This window comes from Erythrolamprus reginae, chromosome Z, assembly GCF_031021105.1.
Source record: "Erythrolamprus reginae isolate rEryReg1 chromosome Z, rEryReg1.hap1, whole genome shotgun sequence".
In the NCBI taxonomy this organism is placed as follows: Eukaryota; Metazoa; Chordata; class Lepidosauria; order Squamata; family Dipsadidae; genus Erythrolamprus; species Erythrolamprus reginae.
In genome coordinates, this window is record NC_091963.1 from 21,081,361 (window position 1) to 21,104,586 (window position 23,226).

General features: G+C 39.6%; 1 protein-coding gene across 5 annotated transcripts in view; it reads right to left on the reverse strand.

The window, feature by feature from the left end:
* Positions 1 to 23,226, reverse strand: part of CCDC7 (coiled-coil domain containing 7) — a 243,752-nt gene that overhangs the window by 65,068 nt on the left and 155,458 nt on the right. For all 5 annotated transcript variants that reach the window (XM_070726680.1, XM_070726682.1, XM_070726683.1 and 2 more), the window contains 6 exons: positions 21,133 to 21,234; positions 17,119 to 17,244; positions 14,088 to 14,207; positions 9,973 to 10,107; positions 6,361 to 6,480; positions 257 to 382 (listed from right to left, as the gene is read on the reverse strand). In XM_070726680.1, coding sequence (XP_070582781.1) covers positions 257 to 382; positions 6,361 to 6,480; positions 9,973 to 10,107; positions 14,088 to 14,207; positions 17,119 to 17,244; positions 21,133 to 21,234 — 729 coding nt within the window. The remainder of the gene's footprint in view (positions 1 to 256; positions 383 to 6,360; positions 6,481 to 9,972; positions 10,108 to 14,087; positions 14,208 to 17,118; positions 17,245 to 21,132; positions 21,235 to 23,226) is intronic.

The following is a 23,226-nucleotide window of genomic DNA, read 5'->3' on the forward strand; positions in this document are numbered from 1 at the left end:
TTATCTTATGAGGCTTTACCAACAATATAAGTACCTTAATTTACAAAATATTTTGCAACCAGGCAGCAATGGTTTAAAGGTGGTTCTTTCTGCTGACTCCTCTTCAAAAGGAAGCAAGCCTGTTGGATGAGAATCTGAGGACCAAATTAGTGTGCCATTCAGAACAGTAGTGACTACCTTCTACATACTTTATTCCATACTGCTGCCATTGAAAAATATGCAGGTGCTGATATATAGGCATTTATTTTCCACTTACCCTCAGATCTTCTCATTAAGGTTTCTTCTGTAGCACGATCTTCTATTTTTTGTATCTCATGTACAGTTGCTTCTAGTATTGCACTTAAATGCTGTCTTTGCTCATTTAGTTCTTGTAGTTTATGTGCTAAAAATAAATTCAGGCCAAATCAAAACAATAATATATATTCTGCAATAACTACTTTAAGTACAACTACATACAATATTATTTAGCTATTTTATTCTAAATGGATTTATATAATACTTTCTGAATACACATCTGATGTATACATTTCTAACTAATTTGTACAACAACCATAAAGAGTGATTCAATAATTTATTTCATATCTGTGGAAGCCCCTTCAATTAAATATTAATATTCAAATTTTGTAAATTAGCTCCTATTCAGTTATGCTTTTGGATAAAATGTAAATAATCCTGCTGCTATTTTAGTACAATTATCTTAAAATTATCATTTTGTTTCATTTGCACTTAATAGTTTAATACTGCAATTAATAAGGTGTTTCCTGCATTTTAAAGAAATCAAATTCTGATTTTATTACCAACAGAATACATATTTTGATAAACCGATGTCTTTTCAAAACTCTGGCCTCCAAAATGATTAACTGTATCTTTTAAACCATCCAAAAACATCTTTGTAGACATTAATATAAGTACTGTAGTTCAAGATATTATCAGAAAAGATGTGAGATCCATTCACTTATTAGCTCCTATTCAGTTATGTTTTTGGATAAGAATGAAATACAGTGATCCCTCTATTATCACGAGGGTTCCGTTCCAAGACCCCTCGCGATAATCGATTTTTCGCGATGTAGGGTTGCGGAAGTAAAAACACCATCTGCGCATGCGCGCCCTTTTTTTCTATGGCCGCGCATGCGTAGATGGTGGAGTTTGCGTTCCCCGCCGCCCACGCAAAGGGGAAACCCCGATTCGGCTCCTCGCTGCTGCTGCGCTACCGAGCAGATCAGCTGCTGGGCAGCTGAAGGAACCTTCCCTGGGTCTTCTCCCTCTTGCTGGCGGGCGGGCGAGCGGCGGGCATCAGCGAGGAGCCGGGGTTTCCCCTTTGCGTGTGCGGCCGGGAAGACCCAGGTTGGGGGTTCGGGGGGGTGCTGGGAAGCCCCCCAGGCAGGCTGCGACCTTTTAAAACAGCCGCGCCGCTTCCCAGCTGAGTCCTGAAGCCAAACGCGGAAGTTCGCCTTTGGCGTTTGGCTTCAGGACTCAGCTGGGAAGCGGCGTGGCTGTTTTAAAAGGTCGCAGCCGGCCTGGGGGGCTTCCCAGCACCCCCCGAACCCGGGTTGGGAGTTTGGGGGGGTGCTGGGAAGCCCCCCAGGCCGGCTGCGACCTTTTAAAACAGCCGCGCCGCTTCCCAGCTGAGTCCTGAAGCCAAACGCGGAAGTTCGCCTTTGGCGTTTGGCTTCAGGACTCAGCTGGGAAGCGGCGCGGCTGTTTTAAAAGGTCGCAGCCGGCCTGGGGGGCTTCCCAGCACCCCCCCAAACCCGGGTTGGGGGTTCGGGGGGGTGCTGGGAAGCCCCCCCAGGCCAGCTGCGACCTTTTAAAACAGCCGCACTGCTTCCCAGCTGAGTCCTGAAGCCAAATGCGGAAGTTCGCCTTTGGCGTTTGGCTTCAGGACTCAGCTGGGAAGCGGCGCGGCTGTTTTAAAAGGTCGCAGCCGGCCTGGGGGGCTTCCCAGCACCCCCCCGAACCCGGGTTGGGGGTTCGGGGGGGTGCTGGGAAGCCCCCCAGGCCGGCTGCGACCTTTTAAAACAGCCGCACCACTTCCCAGCTGACTCCCAAAGCCAAACGCGGAAGTGGTTTTTTTTTTAATTAATATTTTTTAAAAAATTGCGATATAGCGTTTCGCGAAGATCGAGATCGTGAAACTCGAGGGATCACTGTACAGTAATCCTGTTGATATTTTAGTACACTTATCTTAAAATTATCATTTTGTTTCATTTGCACTTAATAGTTTAATACTGCAATTAATAAGGAATTTCTTGCATTTTAAAGAAATGAAGTGCTGATTTTATTATTCCGCAATAATTGGAATGATAGAATTCAAGGGTTGCAATCTTATGGAAATGATATAATCTACTCTGACAGTATCCCTCACAGATGACTACGGCAATATGTTCCGTTATAGATAGCTTTATCATTTAAAAAATATGATATCCAACTAAACTAAGCTGTTTCTGAGTGGTCTAACACATGGCAACTCCAAATCTCAACTAGCAAATGCTCTGTCCTACACATTGGGAAGAAGAATCTGAACTCCAAATACAAACTGAATAATCAAAATATCACAGATAATCCCCACTCGGTTAAAGACCTCGGTATACTAATAACAAAAGATTTAAGTGCCAAAGCCCACTGCAACAACATAGCCAAGAAGGCTTCAAGAGTTGTAAACCTAATCCTACGTAGCTTCTGCTCTGGCAATCTCACACTACTTACCAGAGCTTACAAAACTTTTGCCAGACCCATCCTCGAATACAGCTCATCTGTTTGGAACTCATATCGCATCTCAGACATTAACACCCTTGAAAATGTCCAAAGATACTTCACCAGAAGAGCCCTTCACTCCTCCACTCGAAATAGAATACCCTATGAGACTAGACTTTCAATCCTGGTCCTAGAAAGTTTAGAACTAAGACGCCTTAAACAAGATCTAAGTATTGCCCACAAGATCATATGCTGCAACGTCCTGCCTGTCGGCGACTACTTCAGCTTCAACCACAACAACACAAGAGCACACAACAGATTTAAACTTAATATTAACCGTTCCAAACTTGACTGTAAAAAATATGACTTCAGTAACCGAGTTGTCGAAGCGTGGAACTCATTACCGGACTCCATAGTGTCATCCCCAAACCCCCAACACTTTACCCTTAGATTATCTATGGTTGACCTATCCAGATTCCTAAGAGGTCAGTAAGGGGTGAGTACAAGTGCACTAGAGTGCCTTCCGTCCCCTGTCCTATTGCTGTCCTATATCTCCTATACCTTTCCTCTATTCCTATATCTCTTCTTCTATTCTTTCATTGATATATTCTATTCCTATATCTTCTTTTCTATTATTTCTTAGATATATTTTCCACATTTTCTAGATCAGCAAAAGTCCAGTTGATGATTCCAGCTGAGTAGCGTATCACTGGTATTGCCTATGAATTTGTGGACCTTCCTGATGTATTCCTTTTGTGTTGACTCTTTGATTTTTCCATTCAAGATGTTATCTGCTTTCAATATGCCTAAGTATTTGTAGCCATCATCCTTTGCTAATGCTTTTATTATGCTTCCATTTCCCAGTTCTATTTCTTCTATATATTTTTTCACTTTTCTTCACTGCATGGATAATATAGCACATTTATAAATTCCAAAATTCATTTTGATGTCACTAATGAACAGATGAACTGTACTAAGTACTGGTTTAAGTTCAGTGGGTCTTTTTGCATACATTTTTATGTCATCCACGTAGAATAGATGTTTTTTGTCATGTTGGCTTGAGATTTGATATCCCAGTTTTGGGATTATTGTCAGTGAAATTAATGTGAAGTTGAACAGCAATGGTGAAAGTTAGTCCCCCTGGAAGATTCCTCGTCTGATGTTGACTTTACCATTGTTTTCCCCATTTGCTGTTAGAACTGTTTTCCATTTTTGCATATTTGCTTTCAAAAATGTACAGATATTTTTGCTGGTTCCAATGTTTTCCAGACAGCTGTTAATCCACTCGAAATAGAATACCCTATGAGACTAGACTTTCAATCCTGGGCCTAGAAAGTTTAGAACTAAGATGCCTTAAACAAGATCTAAGTATTGCCCACAAGATCATATGCTGCAACGTCCTGCCTGTCGGTGACTACTTCAGCTTCAACCACAACAACACAAGAGCACACAACAGATTTAAACTTAATATTAACCGTTCCAAACTTGACTGTAAAAAATATGACTTCAGTAACCGAGTTGTCGAAGCGTGGAACTCATTACCGGACTCCATAGTGTCATCCCCAAACCCCCAACACTTTACCCTTAGATTATCTACGGTTGACCTATCCAGATTCCTAAGAGGTCAGTAAGGGGCGAGTACAAGTGCACTAGAGTGCCTTCCGTCCCCTGTCCTATTACTCTCCTATATCTCCTATTTCTCTTCTTCTATTCTTTCATTGATATATTCTATTCCTATATCTTATTTTCTATTATTTCTTAGATATATTTTACTATGAGCATCTCCTCTATAACCTTCATCATGTATTTTACTATGTGTATATTGATATATACTCACTAAAACCCTCGTTGTGTATTGGACTAACTAACTAACTAACTAACTAACTAAATAAATAAATAAATAAATAAATAAATAAATAAATAAATAAATAAATAAATAAATAAAATAATCCAGCTGTGGGGTAGAGTCAAATGTCTTCTTGTAATCAATACTGGATTCAAATGGTTTTCCATCAGATGATTGAATTTATTTTATTTATTATTTTATTACTTAGATTTGTATGCCGCCCCTCTCCGAAGACTCGGGGCGAATACTGAGTTGGCCAGTATTCTTTAAAAATGTTTCATGGTGGTTAACAGATCTTCACTTGTTTGCTATGTATTTCACGAATGGTAGGTAGTCTTTTTCTTTCTATGATTTCTTTGATATGGTTTTCAATCTTTTCTTTCAGCATTTTTGCTAGATCATTAGCTCCACATTTTCAAATTATTCCACGGAAGGATCTTCATCCTGTATGTTGGTTTCTTCCACTGGTTGATCAGTTCATATAGTGGAGCAGTTTCTTCAGCTTGTTCATCATTACTTGCCGTTTTCTTTTTAGCCAATATTTCTAGATCTTCAATTTTCATATCTGTGGAAACTTTATTACGGATGATGAAGTATCTTTGATCTGTTAAACTTTGTTCAGTTACATCACTTTCCGGGTGTTCTTCCTTCGAAAGTTGCATCACTCTTTTTTGAAATCCCCTGGCTGTTGATTCTGCCTGCTAGTAATATTTGATGATATTCTTCAGTTGTCCAAATTTTGCACTTTGGTTCCAGTCGCTGTGCAATTGCACACTTTGGTTTCCTGGCTGTAACAACTGAACCCTGTAGCCCCTTTTTCGACAGATGTCCAGGAGCTATACCATCTGACACAGTCCATGTTGACCCGGACAACAATCAACCCAATGTGGAATTTTGTTGACTTCTTTTTGTTATTACTGATGGTTGTTGTTGTTTATTTTATTCATTAAACATGAAAATCAGTCAACTGAACATTCAAAAATGCATCACAAATACCATTGACTGATGCTAATGGTTGATAATGGTTGCTGCCACCATCCTAGGTATCAATCAAGTAATTTTAAGATGTACGATATAAGATGTTTTGCAGTTCTGCTGGTTTTATTGCAGGAAGGTACAATTTATTGATGTATTTTGTAAACTTTTGGGACATGATACCAAGTGCCCCAATGACAATGGTTATCACTATTACAGGTTTCATTCATAATCATGTAGTTTCGATGGCTAGATTGCAATATTTTGTGATTTTTTTCCAGTTTTTTTCTTCGAGTCTGGCATCTCCTGGACTGTGTTATTAATAAACTGCACATTTCAGTTTTCAACAACTGTGATATCTAGCATGTTGTGTTCCAATGACGATCTGTCTGTATTCGAAAGTCCCACAATATATTCATCTTCTCATTTTTAATAATTTTTTCCACTTTACGTTGCCATGATTTTTGGGATACAGGTAAGTCATATTTTTTTACACAGTGATTATGTTAGTGGATTAATTTAGCAATTGGGTCATGTCAAGTTTTATAATCAGTTTGTGCAATTTTGCTGCATTCACATATTAAATGTGAAACAGTTTGAATTTCGTCATTCTAAAGTCAGCAGTTTAGACTGTTAATGGCTTTTTGTATCTTTGCTTTCATGGCTTTAATTTGTATTATTATTATTATTATTATTATTATTATTATTATTATTATTATTACTATTATTCATACTGATTTAATCCTCCTGACTCTAAGAAGTTTACTGCAAAAAGACACAATGCAATATATCCAACAAACATTTCTTTTTTTTCCATGAAAGTGTGAAAAACACTACATACATACCAGGGACAGTGCCAGGTTGTATAAATTCAAGAGTTTCAGCTTCTTTTAATTCTTTCTCCTTACATTCCAGATTTTCTAGCAGGTGTTCTTTCTTCTCAGATAGTGCACATAATTCTTCTTCTGAAAAAAACATTTTTATAATGAGCAACTGAAAAAAATAGTTCAAAATATCCTCATTGTTTATGGCATTGTATCACAATAAAACAAACAAGTTTGATTTTTCTACTTAAAGAAATAATAATTAAAAAAGCAAACCATAAAATGTGAAATGTCATTACCTACCAAGATCCACAAGAAATTATGTATTATTTTATCAATGTATGTATCATGGGAAGCAAATAATAATATAACTATTCAAAAAAAGAGAACAGAAAAGACATAATCTGTATGTCTTTATAACTACATAGTACCAGAATTAGCATTCTGGTAACCAAATAATCTATAGTTCTTAAAAAACAGAACCTGATTTATTAAAATTGTACCTGCTCATAGTTTTGAAATTATTTTATAGAATTATGACATTGTTATGGCATCATTGTTCTAATGTTATCAATATCAAATAAAACTGATTTGGTAGTGGAAAGTATGCAGCATGAAAAGAAAGTTGTGAGCCGCTCCAAATCCTCGGAGAGGGGCAGAATACAAATCTAATAAATAATAATAAATAATAATAATAATAAAATGGAACAGGAGGCATTTCTCCTCAAGAACAGCCACAACTGTACTGCATTCTTAGATTAATCATATTTTGTCATTCAATTTTCATGAAACACCCAGTTGGCTAGATTTAAAACTCAGTAGTTTTTTTCCAAATTCACCTTTTTTCGAGTTCTGATTTATAGTTACACTTTTGAAATAAATGTAGGTGACCTTTCAAATGGAATGTATGCCGCTCCGAGTCTGCGGAGAGGGGCGGCCTACAAATCTAATGAATGAATGAATGAATGAATGAATGAATGAATGAATGAATGAAGCCTTCATAAAGCATTTTCTAGTTTCATGCATATTTAAGTCAAACATGTTTACTTTTGAAGACAAATTAATGAGTAGTTTCCCTAAAGTATGCTCTTTAGGATTGCTCTTTTGTTTTGTTACCTGATATTTTTCAGTGTTTCACCACTGGTCATCATAGTGTTCTACCATTGGTCATCTTACAGCTGACTTTACAGCTGTAAAGCACAATGAAGCAATACTGTATATATATTGCTCTTGCTACTTCATGTAAACCTATACTTATTGGCATGTGTTAAAGCAGCACTGATGGGATAAAGAAGAGCAAAAAAGAATATGATAAATATATTCTCAATGGACAGCCTAGAGTAACTTATCTTTGGGAAAGATAGTACATTCTCAATAGTCATACCTAGAGTAACTTATCTTTGGGAAAAATTATAAGAAGATAATTCTTAATATAGAATTTCACTTTATCATTCACAGAAATGTTAAAGTCATCATTTTTGAAAGATGATTAAATAAGATGATTAGATTTCAAAGTCAATCTTTAACAGATAATAACTTGTTAAATTAATGTAGATATGAAGATATCTTTGGATGTAGTAAACTCTTGAAAATCCATTACAAATTATGCCTCCTTCCAATAGAAGGAAACAGTGAGACAATAACAATAGCAACGTCATTGTTAACATCATCAATATCACTTCATCTGATTATGTATGCAGTTTGCAAAGGGTTACAAAAATTGTTAAATGTGTTTGGAAAGATGTTTAATAGAAATGCAAAATTTGAGTACAATATGAGTTTCTGCTCAATATAAGCTGTATCAACAAGGCTGAATGTATGAATGTACGAAAGCATATTGTACATTTATTGATTTAAGGAAGCATATGAGAAAATGAAAAATTATGAAATCTTTGTAAAAGTTTGTAACTGAAGACAATTCAGTAAGAGAGGTATAATTTCAAAGAAAGGCTTATTAATTAATTTACTTACTCATTCACTTACTTATATCCCATTTTATTATTTTTATCAATAAATCAAGATTGCAAACATATTGAATACTTTTCTCTTCTCTTATTTTCCCCACAATAATAACCCTGAGAGATAGGTTGGGCTGAGAAGAGATTGACTCAAAGTCTCTGATCCAGCTTTCATGTCTTTCAACAGGATGAGAACTCACAATTTCCTACTTTTTAGCCAGATAATTATGAGTCCAAATTGGCTCTTAGAGTAATTAATAAATGGTTCTACTTTGAACAGGGATTAAGACAAGGATATGCAATATCTCCTTTGCTATTTAATATATTTCTACATAAATATGTCAGGAATGTCTTCCATATAAATAAAGTGGGTATAAACACACTTTACTGAATTGTTTACCCTATACCAATGACATCAAACCTTTTAGGCACTAAGTCCCCAAACCAGAAAGCATACATGCACAAGTACCAGAGTGCTGGAAACCTGAAGACCAGCTGGCCAATGCGCATGTGCACGCTGGCCACCTGGCGTTTGGGTTTCTGGCATGCACATATGTGCTGGCCAACTGGTCTTTGCACATGCTGGAGCATTGGAAATCCAAAGACCATGTGATCAGTGTTGTATCCTGTAATGGCTACCTTGTATCTCTGTAAATAGTTTGTTCCTTGTTAAAGCGCTGTCTGAGCTAGAATCAGGAAATCGCTCCTGATTGGCTCAGACGCGGCTGCTCTTGCTTTGGCGGGAACCGCAAATGTATAAAAGGAGCGGTTTCTCCCAGGCAGAGCAGACGGTACTAGCTGAAAGTCACTTACCTTTTCTGAGCTGAATAAAGGTACCGTTCTCACCTAACCCTGCCTCTGGGTTTATTTCAATCAGCATGTGTATGAGAACTGGCTAACTGCTCTTTGGCTGACCAGAATGCATGCACGTGGCAGAAACCAGAAGAGCAGCTGGTAATGGGCGTGTACCCACAGAGAGGGCTCTGTGCACCACCTCTATCATGCATGCCATAGGTTTGCCATCCCTATACCCATATTTTATATATATATATCATACATCCAAATTTTACATATATAATTACAGCCAGATTAAATAAAAGAGAAGATGTTAAATCATATAAAACCAGACACATCATTGGAAACTAAAATTATAAAACTGCATCTGATTTACTTTGGCCATATTATGTGTACAAGTTCATTGGAGAAGGCAATGATGTTAGGAATGCTTAGCACAGGAGTAGGGCAAAGTTGGCTCTTTTATGACATGTGGACTTCAGCTCCCAGAATTCCTGAGCTAGCATGATTGGCTCAGGAATTCTGGGAGTTAAAGTCCACAAGTCATAGAAAAGCCATCTTTTCCTACCGCGGGCTTAGTGGACAAAAAAGAAATGACATTCTGGATTGATAACATCAAACCTGATACTAAGATGATATATACAACTACTGAAAGAAGCTGTGTTTCAAAGGGTAGCATGGGGAACACTTGCCTATAAAATCATCAAGAGTAGGACATAACTATATAATTAAAACTAACAAAGTATATTACTCACCATCTTTCAACTAGCATTTGTACTTCTTAATTTTTTCCATTCCTTTACATTACCTTTAGTAAACATTTTACTTATTAAACTGAACATGTTTCTTACAAAATTTAAATAATCTGTTCTCTACTTGCCACTGTATCTTCTAATAATTATTGTTTCTGAAGTGCTTTTTGGTATTTCATATATTTCTTGTATATCTCGTAGAGTTGCTTCTAGATCTTCGGTCAAATGCCTATTTTTTTCAGTAAGATCTTGCAATTTATAATCTACAAAATAAATACAAGACAATTTATATACTGAACTTTAATACCAAAATTTTTAATATTACTAAAATAGTTATGTTTAACTATTATGTTAAATAAAATACTGCAGTTCATTTACACTGTGGATAATCTATTTTATACATATAAGTTATATGTTTATACTATATGTGCATATGATTGAATTTTAGACTATTTCATTTATATTGTTTCATACAATAAAGTAATAATTCATACAATAGTCTATATTAAGTTCATATCGTACTGAGTGTTTGGCTCTAGCCTTTTACTTGCACTAATTAAATAGTCCATGTTGGTAGACTATATATATAGCCCCTTCCTTTTCACTTATCTGAAAAATATGTTACATACATACATACATGCTTACATATACAGTGATCCCCCGATCATTGCGAGGGTTCCGTTCCAGGACCCCTAGCAATGAGCGGGTTTTCGCGAAGTAGCGCTGCGGAAGTAAAAACACCATCTGCGCATGCGCAGATGGTGTTTTTACTCCCGCAGCGCTAGCGAGGAGCCGAAGATTGGGGTTCCTGTTTTAAAACGTCGCCGCCGGCATGGGCGGCTTGCCAGCACCCCCCCGGACCCCCAACCCTGGTTTGGGGGGCTGCTAGGAAGCCGCCCATGCCGGCGGCGATGTTTTAAAACAGCCGCGCGGCTTTCCAATGAGTCCCGAAGACAAACGTCAAACTTCCGCGTTTGTCTTCGGGACTCATTGGAAAGCCGCGCGGCTGTTTTAAAACGTCGCCGACGGCATGGGTGGCTTGCCAGCACCCCCCCGGACCCCCAACCCGGGTTTGGGGGGCTGCTAGGAAGCCGCCCATGCCGGCGGCGACGTTTTAAAACAGCCGCGCGGCTTTCCAATGAGTCCCGAAGACAAACGTCAAACTTCCGCGTTTGTCTTCGGGACTCATTGGAAAACCGCGCGGCTGTTTTAAAACGTCGCCGCCGGCATGGGCGGCTTGCCAGCACCCCCCCCCCGAACCCGGGTGAGCAGCGAGCGAACGGCGGGTGGCCGGGCGAAGGGCGGGCGAGCGGCGAAGGGCGGGCGAGCGGGTGCTGGGGAGGGCTTCTCGCCCTCCCGCCAGCAAGAGGGGGAGCGAACGGCGTGGGCAGGCTGCGGACAAGCCGTTCGCTCGGGCCGCTTCCCAGCTGAGTACTCAGCTGGGAAGCGGCCCGAGCGAACGGCGTGGGCGGGAGAAGGGCGGGCGAGCCGCGGGCGCGCGGGCAGGCAGGCTGCGGACAAGCCGTTCGCTCGGGCCGCTTCCCAGCTGAGTACTCAGCTGAGAAGCGGCCCGAGCGAAGCGGCAGCAGCGAGGAGTTTGCGTGGGCGGTGGGGAAACTCCTCGCTGATGCCCAAGAGGGGGAAGACCTAGGGAAGCCGCCCAGCAGCTGATCTGCCCGGCGCCATCTACGCATGCGTGCCCATAGAAAAAAAGGGCACGCATGCGCAGATGGTGTTTTGACTTCCGGGTTCAAAAATCGCAAATTAGCCTGTTCGCAATGGTCGGGAACGCAATAACCGGGGGATCACTGTATATACATATGTGTCTGACTGTCTGTGTGTGTGTGTGTGTGTGTGTGTGTGTGTGTGTTAAGAATTGTCCTAAAAGTGTGAATTCCAGGTGTAGTTATAGAAGAAATGATAGATATCATAATCTCCAGAACTTAAAAAAAATTGTTATACAATCTTTTGTTAGCAGCAATTTATAATCTCCCCCTTTTAGGCATAGAGATTGGCCCAATGCAGGTATGACAAATCCTGACCGAGTACAACAGAGCACGGCAAAGTAGCATCAGTAGCATCACAATTTTTTTCCAAGGTCTTCAAGCATAATTAAAATTAAAAACTAGCACAATTGAAATATGGAGAAAAACTTCTTATTGCATTATTATAAAACAGGGCAAAACAGATGATTTTTGAGTAAGTGCTTGAAAGGGAGAGGAGTAGCAATGAAGGGGAGGGAGCAATGCCTGATAGTTCTGCATTACCCACACATCCCACTCTTATGAAAGTTTTAAAGTTAGAATTTTAAAAGATTTTTAATTATATTAATTGGATCAATTTTATTATTATGTCTTTTATATATGCTGTGATTCCTCCGAGAGGTGCAGCATACAAATCCAATTAAACTTAAACTTAAACTTGAGGAGGGAAAGAGGCAATACACAATGGGGAAAGAAGTTAATTATAGGAGAGAGACAAGGGTGTGGGCTTATTATGCATGCAATGACTTGATCAGCATTACATAAAATTACTCCATTACTCCAATGGTGGTTTTATACTCTGAGAATGTTAACAGGGAACTTTTAAAAAATTCCAGAAATCATGATGATAGATATATAGATATATAGATATATAGATAGATAGATAGATAGATAGATCTATATAGATAGATATATATATATATATATAGATAGATAGATAGATAGATAGATAGATAGGTAGGTAGGTAGGTAGGTAGGTAGGTAGGTAGGTAGGTAGATAGATAGATAGATAGATAGATAGATAGATAGATAGATAGATAGATAGATAGATAGATAGATAGATAGATAGATAGATAGATAGATAGATATTGTATTGTGAGGTATGGTATGGTATGGTATGGTATCATATCATATCGTATCACATCGTATCGTATCATATGGTATCGTATCGTATTGTATTGTATCGTGTTGTATTGTATCATATCGTATCTTTTCTGCTCCACTAATTCTTAGACTACTATAGTAAATTTTGTATTATCCGGAGCCAATCTCTATTTATTTATTTATTTAAATGATGTATATGGTTACCCTCTCATAGAAATGACCATGAATAGAAAAAAGAGTTTAAATCAAACCGATAAAATTACAACAGACACAACAAATCTCTAATGCTAAAAATAATGCCAGCAGGGAAAAACACCCCAGAAACACAGAGTTTAACTTCTGACCAAGCAGGAAACCCTACACTATCTCAGTCCAATTTCTTCTTAAAAATTTCAGTACTAGAGCATCCACAACTTCTGGAGGCAAGTCATGCCACTGATTAATTGTGCTGTCAAGAAATTTATCCTTAGTTCTGGATTGCTTTTTTTCTTGATTAGTTTTTATTCATTGTTTCTTGTCCTATCTTCAGGTGCTTTGGAAAATAGATTGATCCCCTCGCTTTTGTGGCCACTTCTACAATATTGGAACACTGCTATCATATCAATCCTTTCTTTTCATTAAACTAGACATATTCCTACAATCAATCCTTCATATGTTTTAGTCTCCAATCCAGTAATCATCATTGTTATTCTTCTCTGCACCCTTTCTAGAATCTCAACTTTTTTTTTACATTGTGGGACCAAAATTGGATGTAGTATTTCAAGTGTAGTCTTACTAAGGCATTATAAAGTGATACTCACACTTCACATGATTTTAATTCTATCCCTCTGTTAATGCAGCCTAGGATTTTCCTTTTTTTTCTTTTTTGCAGTTGCAGCACACTACTAGCTCATATTTGTGACTGTCATTGTATTTTTGTTCCTAATTTTCATTTTTAATCTCTGTTCAGGAATCTTTCATTTTATTATTAAATAAATATTTTTGCAATGATATTGGCTTACCCACTAATTCTCCTTGTCACCCTGAAGCTGTAATTTCAATGTACCACTTTCACTGATCAGTTTGCTAATTTTAATTTTTTTATTACTAATAGGTTTTTTGTTGTAATTAATTTTTTCACATCTCCAATTTTCTGTTTATTTTTCACAAACTGTTGATTTTTACTTACAATTATTTATTCATAACTATTGCTTCTATTTTGAACAAATGAACAATTTAAAATCAGCATTATTTGAATATAAACAATTAATCTTGATGTGGTTTAATGTAAGAAAGCTAACTAAAAATGCAACAAAAATCTACACAAGTTTTCTGGTATCAATCCTGTGGACAGATTATTGTTATCACGGATGTGGGGGAGGAATTAGAAAACACACCATTGATACTATCTCGGTGGGCAGCTGCAAAAACCTGAAGCTCCTGCATTTCTTTTTGATTGAATGCCAGATTCTCCAGTAATTCAAACTTCTTTTCTAATAATTCATGTAGATCTTTCTCTGCAAAATTAAGGGATTTTAAATAAGAAGTCACTGTTCACAAAAAAAGATAAGACTTATTAAAAAATTACTTAATGGAAATTTCAAATGCCACATTACAAAGTAAAATAATTAACAGACAAATGAATATATAATAAACTAAAATTCTTTTACATTATTTTAATGCAAATGCATTTTGCGTTATTAAAAAAAATGATGGCAATAGAAAATATGAAGGAAAGATTTAAAAAATCAAATAAACAGGAATTTCCTAAAACAAAAATACTGATTAGCCTACAAAACAGAGAAATGCAGTTTTTGAGTTCATAAGAAAAATATTAATAGAATGTTCTAATCAGAAATACAACCATGATTACTGAACAATAAATGTTCAGTACAATAAACAATAAATAAATGAACAATACAGAACCTGAACAATAAATTCTAGGCAATAGCAATAATTTAACTGATCCAAATTATAACAAGAAATTAATTGCTTGCTACTGCAGTTTCTTTAGATTGTATGTAAAGGAGTATCAGTACCTCTTACAGTATTTGTAAACATATTCTGGATGTTTTCACAGGGTCTCCAGTATTAGTCAATGTGCAACATATTATTCAATTCCCATAGATCAGTGTTTCCCAACCTTGGCAACTTGAAAATATTTGGACTTTAACTCCCAGAATTCCCCAGGCAGCGAATGCTGGCTGGGGAATTCTGGGAGTTGAAGTCCAGATATCTTCAAGATGCCAAGGTTGGGAATCACTGCCATAGATAATACTGCACAGCCAGTGAAGGGCTACTTAATTTTTTACTATCACACAGTGGGCATGGCTTATTTTGTGGGTGTGGCTTGATGGTCATGTGACTGGGCAGGAGTGGCTTACCAGCCATTTGACCCGGTGCAAGTGACTTGACAATCATGTGATTTGACCAAGGATTTTCCAAAAACCTCAAAACAATACCCATATAAATGGACTCAAAATAAGCAGGTCATCAAATTCACCTACATCCTAGAAAGTGAGCAGCTGTAGAACAGCAAAATGACAAAAAACATCTCACTTAGAATATTTAAAAGCACATTTTGAGAATTGTCATAAAGGTACCTTCATAATTAAAATGGCCACTCACAAAGTAATCATTTACAATCTAAAGTGTTCGTTGCTACTTTCACAGCCTAAATAAATGAACATCCCAAAATGCTTCATTTCACATAATAGTCTTAACCCTCCTTCCTGCAGATTACCCCAAATTTGGCAACTTTAAGACTTGTGAATTTCAACTCCCAGAATTCTCCAGCCAGCTATGAAGACCTCTGTTCTATAGAATACTATATTCGTTTGGAAAGGAGGGTGAGGCAGAAACCCAGATCACATAGAATTAATTCCAGATCTTATCTCCTTATACTTTTCCTAAACACTTTTGTTTGTAACAAAATCGCCGGCTTTGGGGGTTTTAAATGCTTTCAAGAAGAATGCAGAAGCTGCCCAAAGAGTACACCCTGCATTTTCTTTCAACATTTTTCGGTGCAAATTCGGTGCTCTGGGGTGGAGCTCCATTTTTGTTACCCCACTGTGTTCCCCGATCCAGGCAGTAGCCCACCCCTGTGCACAGTCTAAAGAGGCATTCTGAATCCTAAAAATGATAATGATTGCTTTACTGGCTTCAGACAAATTTTAATTATTCACTGCCCTAGAAGCACCATTTACAGCGGCAAGATTCTTTCTGGTACAGTGATCCCTCGATTTTCGCGGTCTCGATTTTCGCGAAACGCTATACCACGGTTTTTCAAAAAATATTAATTAAAAAATACTCCACGGTTTTTTTTCTATACCACGGTTTTTCCCACCCGATGACGTCATACGTCATCACCAAGAATCACTTCTCTGTCTCTTTCTCTTTCTTTCCTGTCATTCTCTCTCTTTCTCTATCTCTCCCCCTCTTGCTCTCTCTCTTTTTCTCACTTTCCCTCTTTTGTTTTCTTTCTCTCACTCTTTCTCTCTCTCTTGCTATCTCTTGCTCTCCCCCCTCTTTCTCTCTCACGCGCCGGCCCGTGCACCCACCAGCTTCCGGAGAATGCCTGTCCCGCCTCTCTTGCAGCAGAGGAGAAAGAGAGGTGGAGCGGGCGGCGAGCGGGCGGCGAGCGGGCGGGCGAGCGAGCGAGCGGCGGGCGAATGGGCGAGCGGGCGAGCGGCGGGCGAACGGGCGAGCGGGCGAGCGGCGGGCGAACGGGCGAGCGGCGGGCGAACGGGCGAGCGGCGGGCGAACGGGCGAGCGGTGGGCGGGCAGGCGAGCGGCGGGCGGGCGGGCGGGGCGAACGGCGGGCGGGCGGGTGAACGGCGGGCGGGCGGGTGAACGGCGAACGGCGGGCGGGCGGGTGCCTACGGGAAACGGTGGCCGCCAGCGCTGCTGCAGGAGGACCCGTGTCCGAAGAAAGCCGGTGAGAGGGGTAGTTTTTGGCTGTCCATAGCCAAAAATGGTGTTTTTACTTCCGCACCGCTACTTCACGGAAAATCGACTTTCGCGGGAGGTCTTGGAACGTAACCCCCGCGAAAATCGAGGGATCACTGTATTACTCAGTAAAGTTTTGATTATGACAGCAGAGTATCAATCCCTCATGCTTCCACTCAGTATGATTTATAAATGCATTGCAAATCCTTTAGAAGGACATGAAGACAGTGCTTTGCTATCCACTGTTGGTGTCTCCAGATTCCTAAGAGGTCAGTAAAGGGCGCCAGCATGTCTTTCGTCCCCTGTCCTAATGTTTCTCTCTTACTAATATCATGTATATAAATATTGTTACATCTTTGTATACTACCAATGCGTACTTGTCTAGATAGATAGATAGATAGATAGATAGATAGATAGATAGATAGATAGATAGATAGATAGATAGATAGATAGATAGACAGATAAATTTAATTTGCTTACCGCTGGCTTCTATATCTAGAGATATTTCTGAAGTAATATGTTCCACTCTTCGAATATTCTTTACTATTGTCTCTAACTCTGAAGTTAAATGTTTCCTTTGCTCAGTTAGCTGCTTTTGTTTATGTTCTATAAAAACATTTGAGATCAATTCATAACAAACTATTAAATGAATAAAACTGCTGTATAATTTTCTAATCAGTATTCAATATACAGTAATACCTCGTCTTACGAGTTTAATTGGTTCCGGGACAAGGTTCGTAAGGTGAAAAGTTTGTAAGATGAAACAATGTTTCCCATAGGAATCAATGGAAAAGCGAATAATGCGTGCAAGGCCAAAACTCACCCCTTTTGTCCATTACTGCCAGCATTCAGGTCCTTGTTTGGGGGCGGGGGGTAGGGGGGTGGACGTGACATTCCCCGGCATTGCTGCTGCTTCTCCAAGGGAAACCACCGCAGCCGCCACTATCCTCTTGTCCTGGCCAGAGCGATGGAATCTGCCAGGACGTGGCAGCTCCACACTTTGGGAGGGCGGGGCTGGAGCAGAGGGGCGGCTGCGAAGGGGCTGGCTCAGCGAAAGTGCTCCCAGCGAAGGGGCTGTGAGAGGGTTTTTTCCGTGCGTTTCGGAAGTGCCTGCCCTGTCCCTCTCGCAGCCCCTTCGTTGACAGCCCGTGACGAAAGCGCTCCCAGCGAAGCGGCTGCGGGGGGGCAGCGTTGCTGAAGTGCTTGGCAAAAGCACTACCAACAAAGTGGCTGCAAGAGCGCTTTCTCCAAGTGCTTCTGGAACGGCTGCCCACCTCTCCTGCAGCCCCTTCCCTGACAGCCCAGGACAAAAGCGTTCCCAGCAAAGGGGCTGCGAGACGGGTGGGGCAGGCATTCCCGAAGTGCTCAGAGAAAGCCCTCTCACAGCCCCTTCGCTGGGAGCGCTTTCACCAAGCGCTTCGGGAATGCCTGCCCCACCCCTCTCGCAGCTCCTTCACTAGGAGCGCTGTCAGCAAAAGGGCGGCAAGAGGGCAGGAGGTCAGGGGTGCAAGGAGGTCGGAGGCAGGCGAAGGGGCCTGAACTCCCACGCCCGAACATGGCCTCTTTCTCCACTGAGCCTCCTGGCCGCAGAAACCTTTGCAAACTTTGGAGCCTGGCGCGGCTCCTCCCGCAGCGGTGGCGGCTGCAGCAGCGGTAGCAGCTGCAGCTTCTCCTCCTCCAAGCAGGCAGCGGCTCCTAAGCAGGCTCCATGTTCAGGTGCGACTCTGTCCCCCCCCCAAAGAATCCTGGCAGGGACTGTAATCAACTGGGAAATCCCATGGAAATCCCTGCGGCAGTCAGAGAGTGCATGCGCAGTACGAGAGCGCACGCGCAGTCAGAGAGCCCACGGACCCGGGCTCGGCTTCGTAAGCCCGAAATGGTTCTTAAGACAAGGCAAAGAAATCTTAAACCCCGGGTTCGTATCTCAAAAAGTTCCTATGATGAGGGGTTTGTAAGACGAGTTATCACTGTAATCTCAATTGTTTACATTTTAATGAGCATTACACAAAACTTTTTTAATTAACTAAGTTAAACTGTATAATCAGTGTTCTTTGTCTTAATATACAAATTGGCACTATTAAGCAAATTAAAGGTTGGAAACTAGGATCTTAATCATATTTTGAAAGAATAATTTAACAAAGAAAATGCATCAAAACGTTTGTACAACCAAATACAAACTAATATGCTATGCAATACTCATGTGGTATGGCTGTTTTACCATTATCTTTCTCATTTTTTCTATTCTCTTTTTGGTATCTTATGATTACATTACTTTGTTGTTTGTACCCTGTTTCCCCGAAAATAAGTCATCTCTGAAAGTAAGACATAGGAGAATTTTCATAGAATTGCCTAATATAAGGCATCCTCCGAAAGTAAGATGTAGGAGACGTTTCGTTTTACAGCATTCCCTCTAATATCCTATTCCAAATAACCATAGACAACACCTATGTGGCTGCGCACGCAACAGTTCATTTTTTTTGTTCCGCAATAAATGTGAATTCTTCTTCATTGAAAAAAAATAAGACATCGCCTGAAAATAAGACGTAGCACATCTTTCGAAGCAAAAATTAATATAAGATGCTGTCTTATTTTCGGGGAAACAGGGTGTGTACATTGAGAGCTTCTGCACTGATCTTGCCGGGACTTAGTGCCACCAGTAGAACATCTTGTACACATTTTCTTTATATGGTATAGATATTGTCAATTTAAGGTTTATTTTCCATAGTTTTTCCCAATCCCCTAATTGTATGTTATACCCAAAGTTGGTCATCCATATTTGGCTTTAGAGGTTCGTCTATATTTTTGAAATTTAATAAATATTTATACATTCTAGTAATAAATCTTTTATTTGGTCCTGTTAGTATTTTGTCTATTACATTTGATTCCTTACCAATTCTGAATTCTATTAAATCCTTGTTATATCTACTTTGTATCTGATAATACAATAACCAATCCATTCCTTTTCCTTCCTTTTCAAGGTCCTGTCTACTCTTCAATGAACCTTTTAGGTATAAAAGTTCATATGTTCTAAATATATTTTAAACATGTGTTAAGACTGATTTATGCCCTATTTCAAGAGAAAATTTATGTGCAATCCATTGACATTCCTGATTTCAGTTATGGATTTTTAAGGCCAAAGTCATTACAGTAATAACTGGAGGCATTGTAGTAAATTGGAATGTAAGTTTCAGGAATTTAATCTGGGGGTTAAATGCTTTAGTAGCTAACATTTCTATGATGGAATCTCTCCAAATTCTATTTTTCTCTAAGCTATTTAAATTCTGGATGGCACTGTATTCAAAGTTTTGGAAGAAAATGTCACCATTTTATATATGAAATGAAATTATATATAATCTTTTCATTACATTCAGGTGAGTGTCTGTTGAAAAAAGTATCACTAGACAACTAAAGAATCATATAAAAATATCTGCAGTAAGTAGTAATTTTTTAAAAAGTAATGTTAGTATCCAGAGAAAGTACGGTACAGTGTTCCCTCGATTTTCGCGGGTTTGAACTTCGTGAATAGCCTATACCACGGTTTTTCAAAAAATATTAATTAAAAAATACTTTGCGGATTTTTTCTATACCATGGTTTTTCCCGCCCGATGACATCATACGACATCGCCAAACTTTTGTCTGAATTAAGAGCTGTGGTAGTGCTGTGGATAGAAAGCAATACTGAAGGCTACTGATCACTGACTGCCAGTAGTTTGGCAATTCAGATCTCACAAGGCACAAGGTTGACTCAGCCTTCCATCCTTCTGAGGTGGGTAAAATGAGGTTTAGAGTCAGCATATTGTTGATGCTGACTCTAAATCACTTAGAGAGAGTTGTAAAGCACTGTGAATTGGTACAGTATAGAAGTCTAAGTACTATTGCTACTGCTATTCTGTGTGTCTGCATGCCCATTTGTGTGTCTTCCTTTGGGGGAGGGGGGTTACAATCGATTTAAATTCAAAATCTGTCAGAGTATAGGCAAATAAATAACAAAACAAATAATTATTGTTAGTAAATAATTATGTTTATAAATATCAGGATCACTAAGTGTCTTATTCAATGGTGAGTACCAGTAATAATGGTGAGTAAATGGTTGTTAAGGGAATGGGAAATGGTAATTTAGGGGTTTAAAGTGTTAAGGGATGGCTTGTGATACTGTCAATAGCCAAAAATGGTGTATTTACTTCCGCATCTCTACTTCACAGAAATTTGACTTTCGCGGGCAGTCTCGGAACGCATCCCCAGCGAAAATCGAGGGAACACTGTATCTTATTAAGAAGAAATGATATATTATCAGTGTTTAAGCTTCTTTTGCAACTGATTTCACTGGAAACTCCAAAGTCTAACAGTTTGCTTCTTATCCTATTTATATAAGTATTAAAACAGGATTAATTTTCTATATCAGTTTTCAGTTTCCCTAACAAATGAAGCACTTTAATTCAAGGTACTCACAATTAATATTATAGCTAAAAGAATGAAAAATAAACACAAACATACCATCCATACCGCCAGGATGGACCGCTGCAAGAGCTTGAGCTTCTTGTAACCTTTTTAAATTTTCTAATAACAGTTGTTTCTTCTCAGATAGTATATACAATTCTTTTTATGCAAAAAAAGAGAAAGGTTTTAAATTATCTTTTCAAATTTGTTGAAAGATCCTTTTATTACTCAGAAAATTCAAAAGAAAAAACATTTTAATATGGATAAGTTTATATAATGTATTAAAATTTATATATCAATACCGTTAATTCTTAGTGCAAAGAAACAAAGTATGAGAAGAAATATGTCACAAAGCCTTTAAAATTTTCTGTGAAATTTGAATTAAATTCCCACAAGAACTGGTGAAAACTTTCCTGAAATTGTTTGACGTGGTACAAAAACCAGCATTCATTCTGATCTCTTCATCAGTATGAAATAAACAGTAAAATTTAAAATGTTACATTTTATATATACGTAGATTGTTCTGAGTTCGGGTTTTACTCTGTGTAATATTTTGAGTGTCTACATGACATTTCAGTGAAATCACATTCACCATCATATATATATATGTGTGTGTGTGTGCGTGTGTGTGTGTGCGCGCGGTGTGTGAAGGTCTTGGTATATTAGGAAGCATCTGGAGGGGTGATTTTGGAGGTGATTTGGGGCAGCGTAGGAAGCATCTGGAGGGGTGATTTTGGGAGCGATTTGGGGCGGCATAGGAAGCTTTTGGAGGAGTGATTTTGGAGGGCATAGGAAGTGTCTGGAGGGGTGATTTTGGCAGTGAGATGGGGTGAAGGAAGCGGTAGGCTAGGGGGGATTTTGGCAGTGGGATGGGATGGCTGCGGTGAGCGGAGGAAGCGGAGGGCTAGAGGGGAAAGTGGCAGGGATATGAAGCAGCTGCAGAGAGCTCCTCCGATGTGCGCTTTTTTGGTGCTCGCAGCAGCAGCAGCAGCAGCCGAGAGAGGAGTGAGGGTTCATAAGTAGAAAATGGTTCGTGAGTAGAGGCAAAAAAATCTTGAACGCATGGTTTGTATCTCGAAAAGTTCATAAGTAGAGGCGTTCATAAGTAGAGGTATCACTGTATATATATATATTACCATAATATTTCAAAATAAATGTTTGAGAAATACTTGAGAAAGCTTTATAATATTTTTATCATGTAAATTAATTGATTATAGCATTTTATTTTTATGACAAAAATTAAAATTACTTTTTCAGACATATAGTAGAGTCTCAATTATCTGACATAAATGGGTGGGGTGATAGTCGAATAGCCGAAAATGTTGGATAATCAAGACTCTACTGTATGTGACCTTGACCTGACTCAAAATCAAGGCAGGAGAAAAATAAATAGGTCTCCAGTAGTCCTGAGATAAAGCAATTCAGGAGATATAAACTAAAGACGAATTCAACTCTGCACGCTTATGACATGTATTTTCAGAGACTGCTTATTTCCAAGTAGTAATTACTGCTAACTGCTAAAAGCCAATGGGTATTTCGTCCGCCCCTCTCTAAACTTGCTCACCTTCCTTCCCTGCTCCGCTTGCCTCAAGCCACCGCCGCTGCCGGCATGAACATTTTCTGCCAGTGGGGTCCCCACAGCCCTCTGCTTTGCTCCTCCCAGCTCGCTCACCCGCCCACTCGCCTGGGCACTACAGCAGCCTGCGCCTCCCCACCCCAACTTCTCTTGGCGCCACCCTCTTGCCTGGAAGATGGCGCTGGGCGACCTGGTTGGTGTGCCTGGAAATGGGGCATTGGGCGCTTTAGGTAGGCCGATGGGCAGATAGGCCCGGAGAAGAGGCAGGGCGGGAAGGGGTGGTAAGGTGGCCAGGGAACGAGGCATTGGGAGGGTTAGGTAGTGCATTTCTCCTGGGTGGGCAGCCAGTGCCTGCAGGGGAGCTGTGTGTGGAGGAGAGGTGAGAAGAGGCTCTCCTTCCTTCCTGACATCTCCAACTCCCCGCCTCTTTCCCCCCAATTAAGGTTTTGCAGAGAAAAGTCAGTCCTTGGGGACTGCTTCTCCATCGTGGCTGCCATGTTTGGGGGCACGTCTGGGGGTGCAGAAATGCCTACAGTCATGCACCCAAGCAGCCACGACATCAGATAATCCAGAAT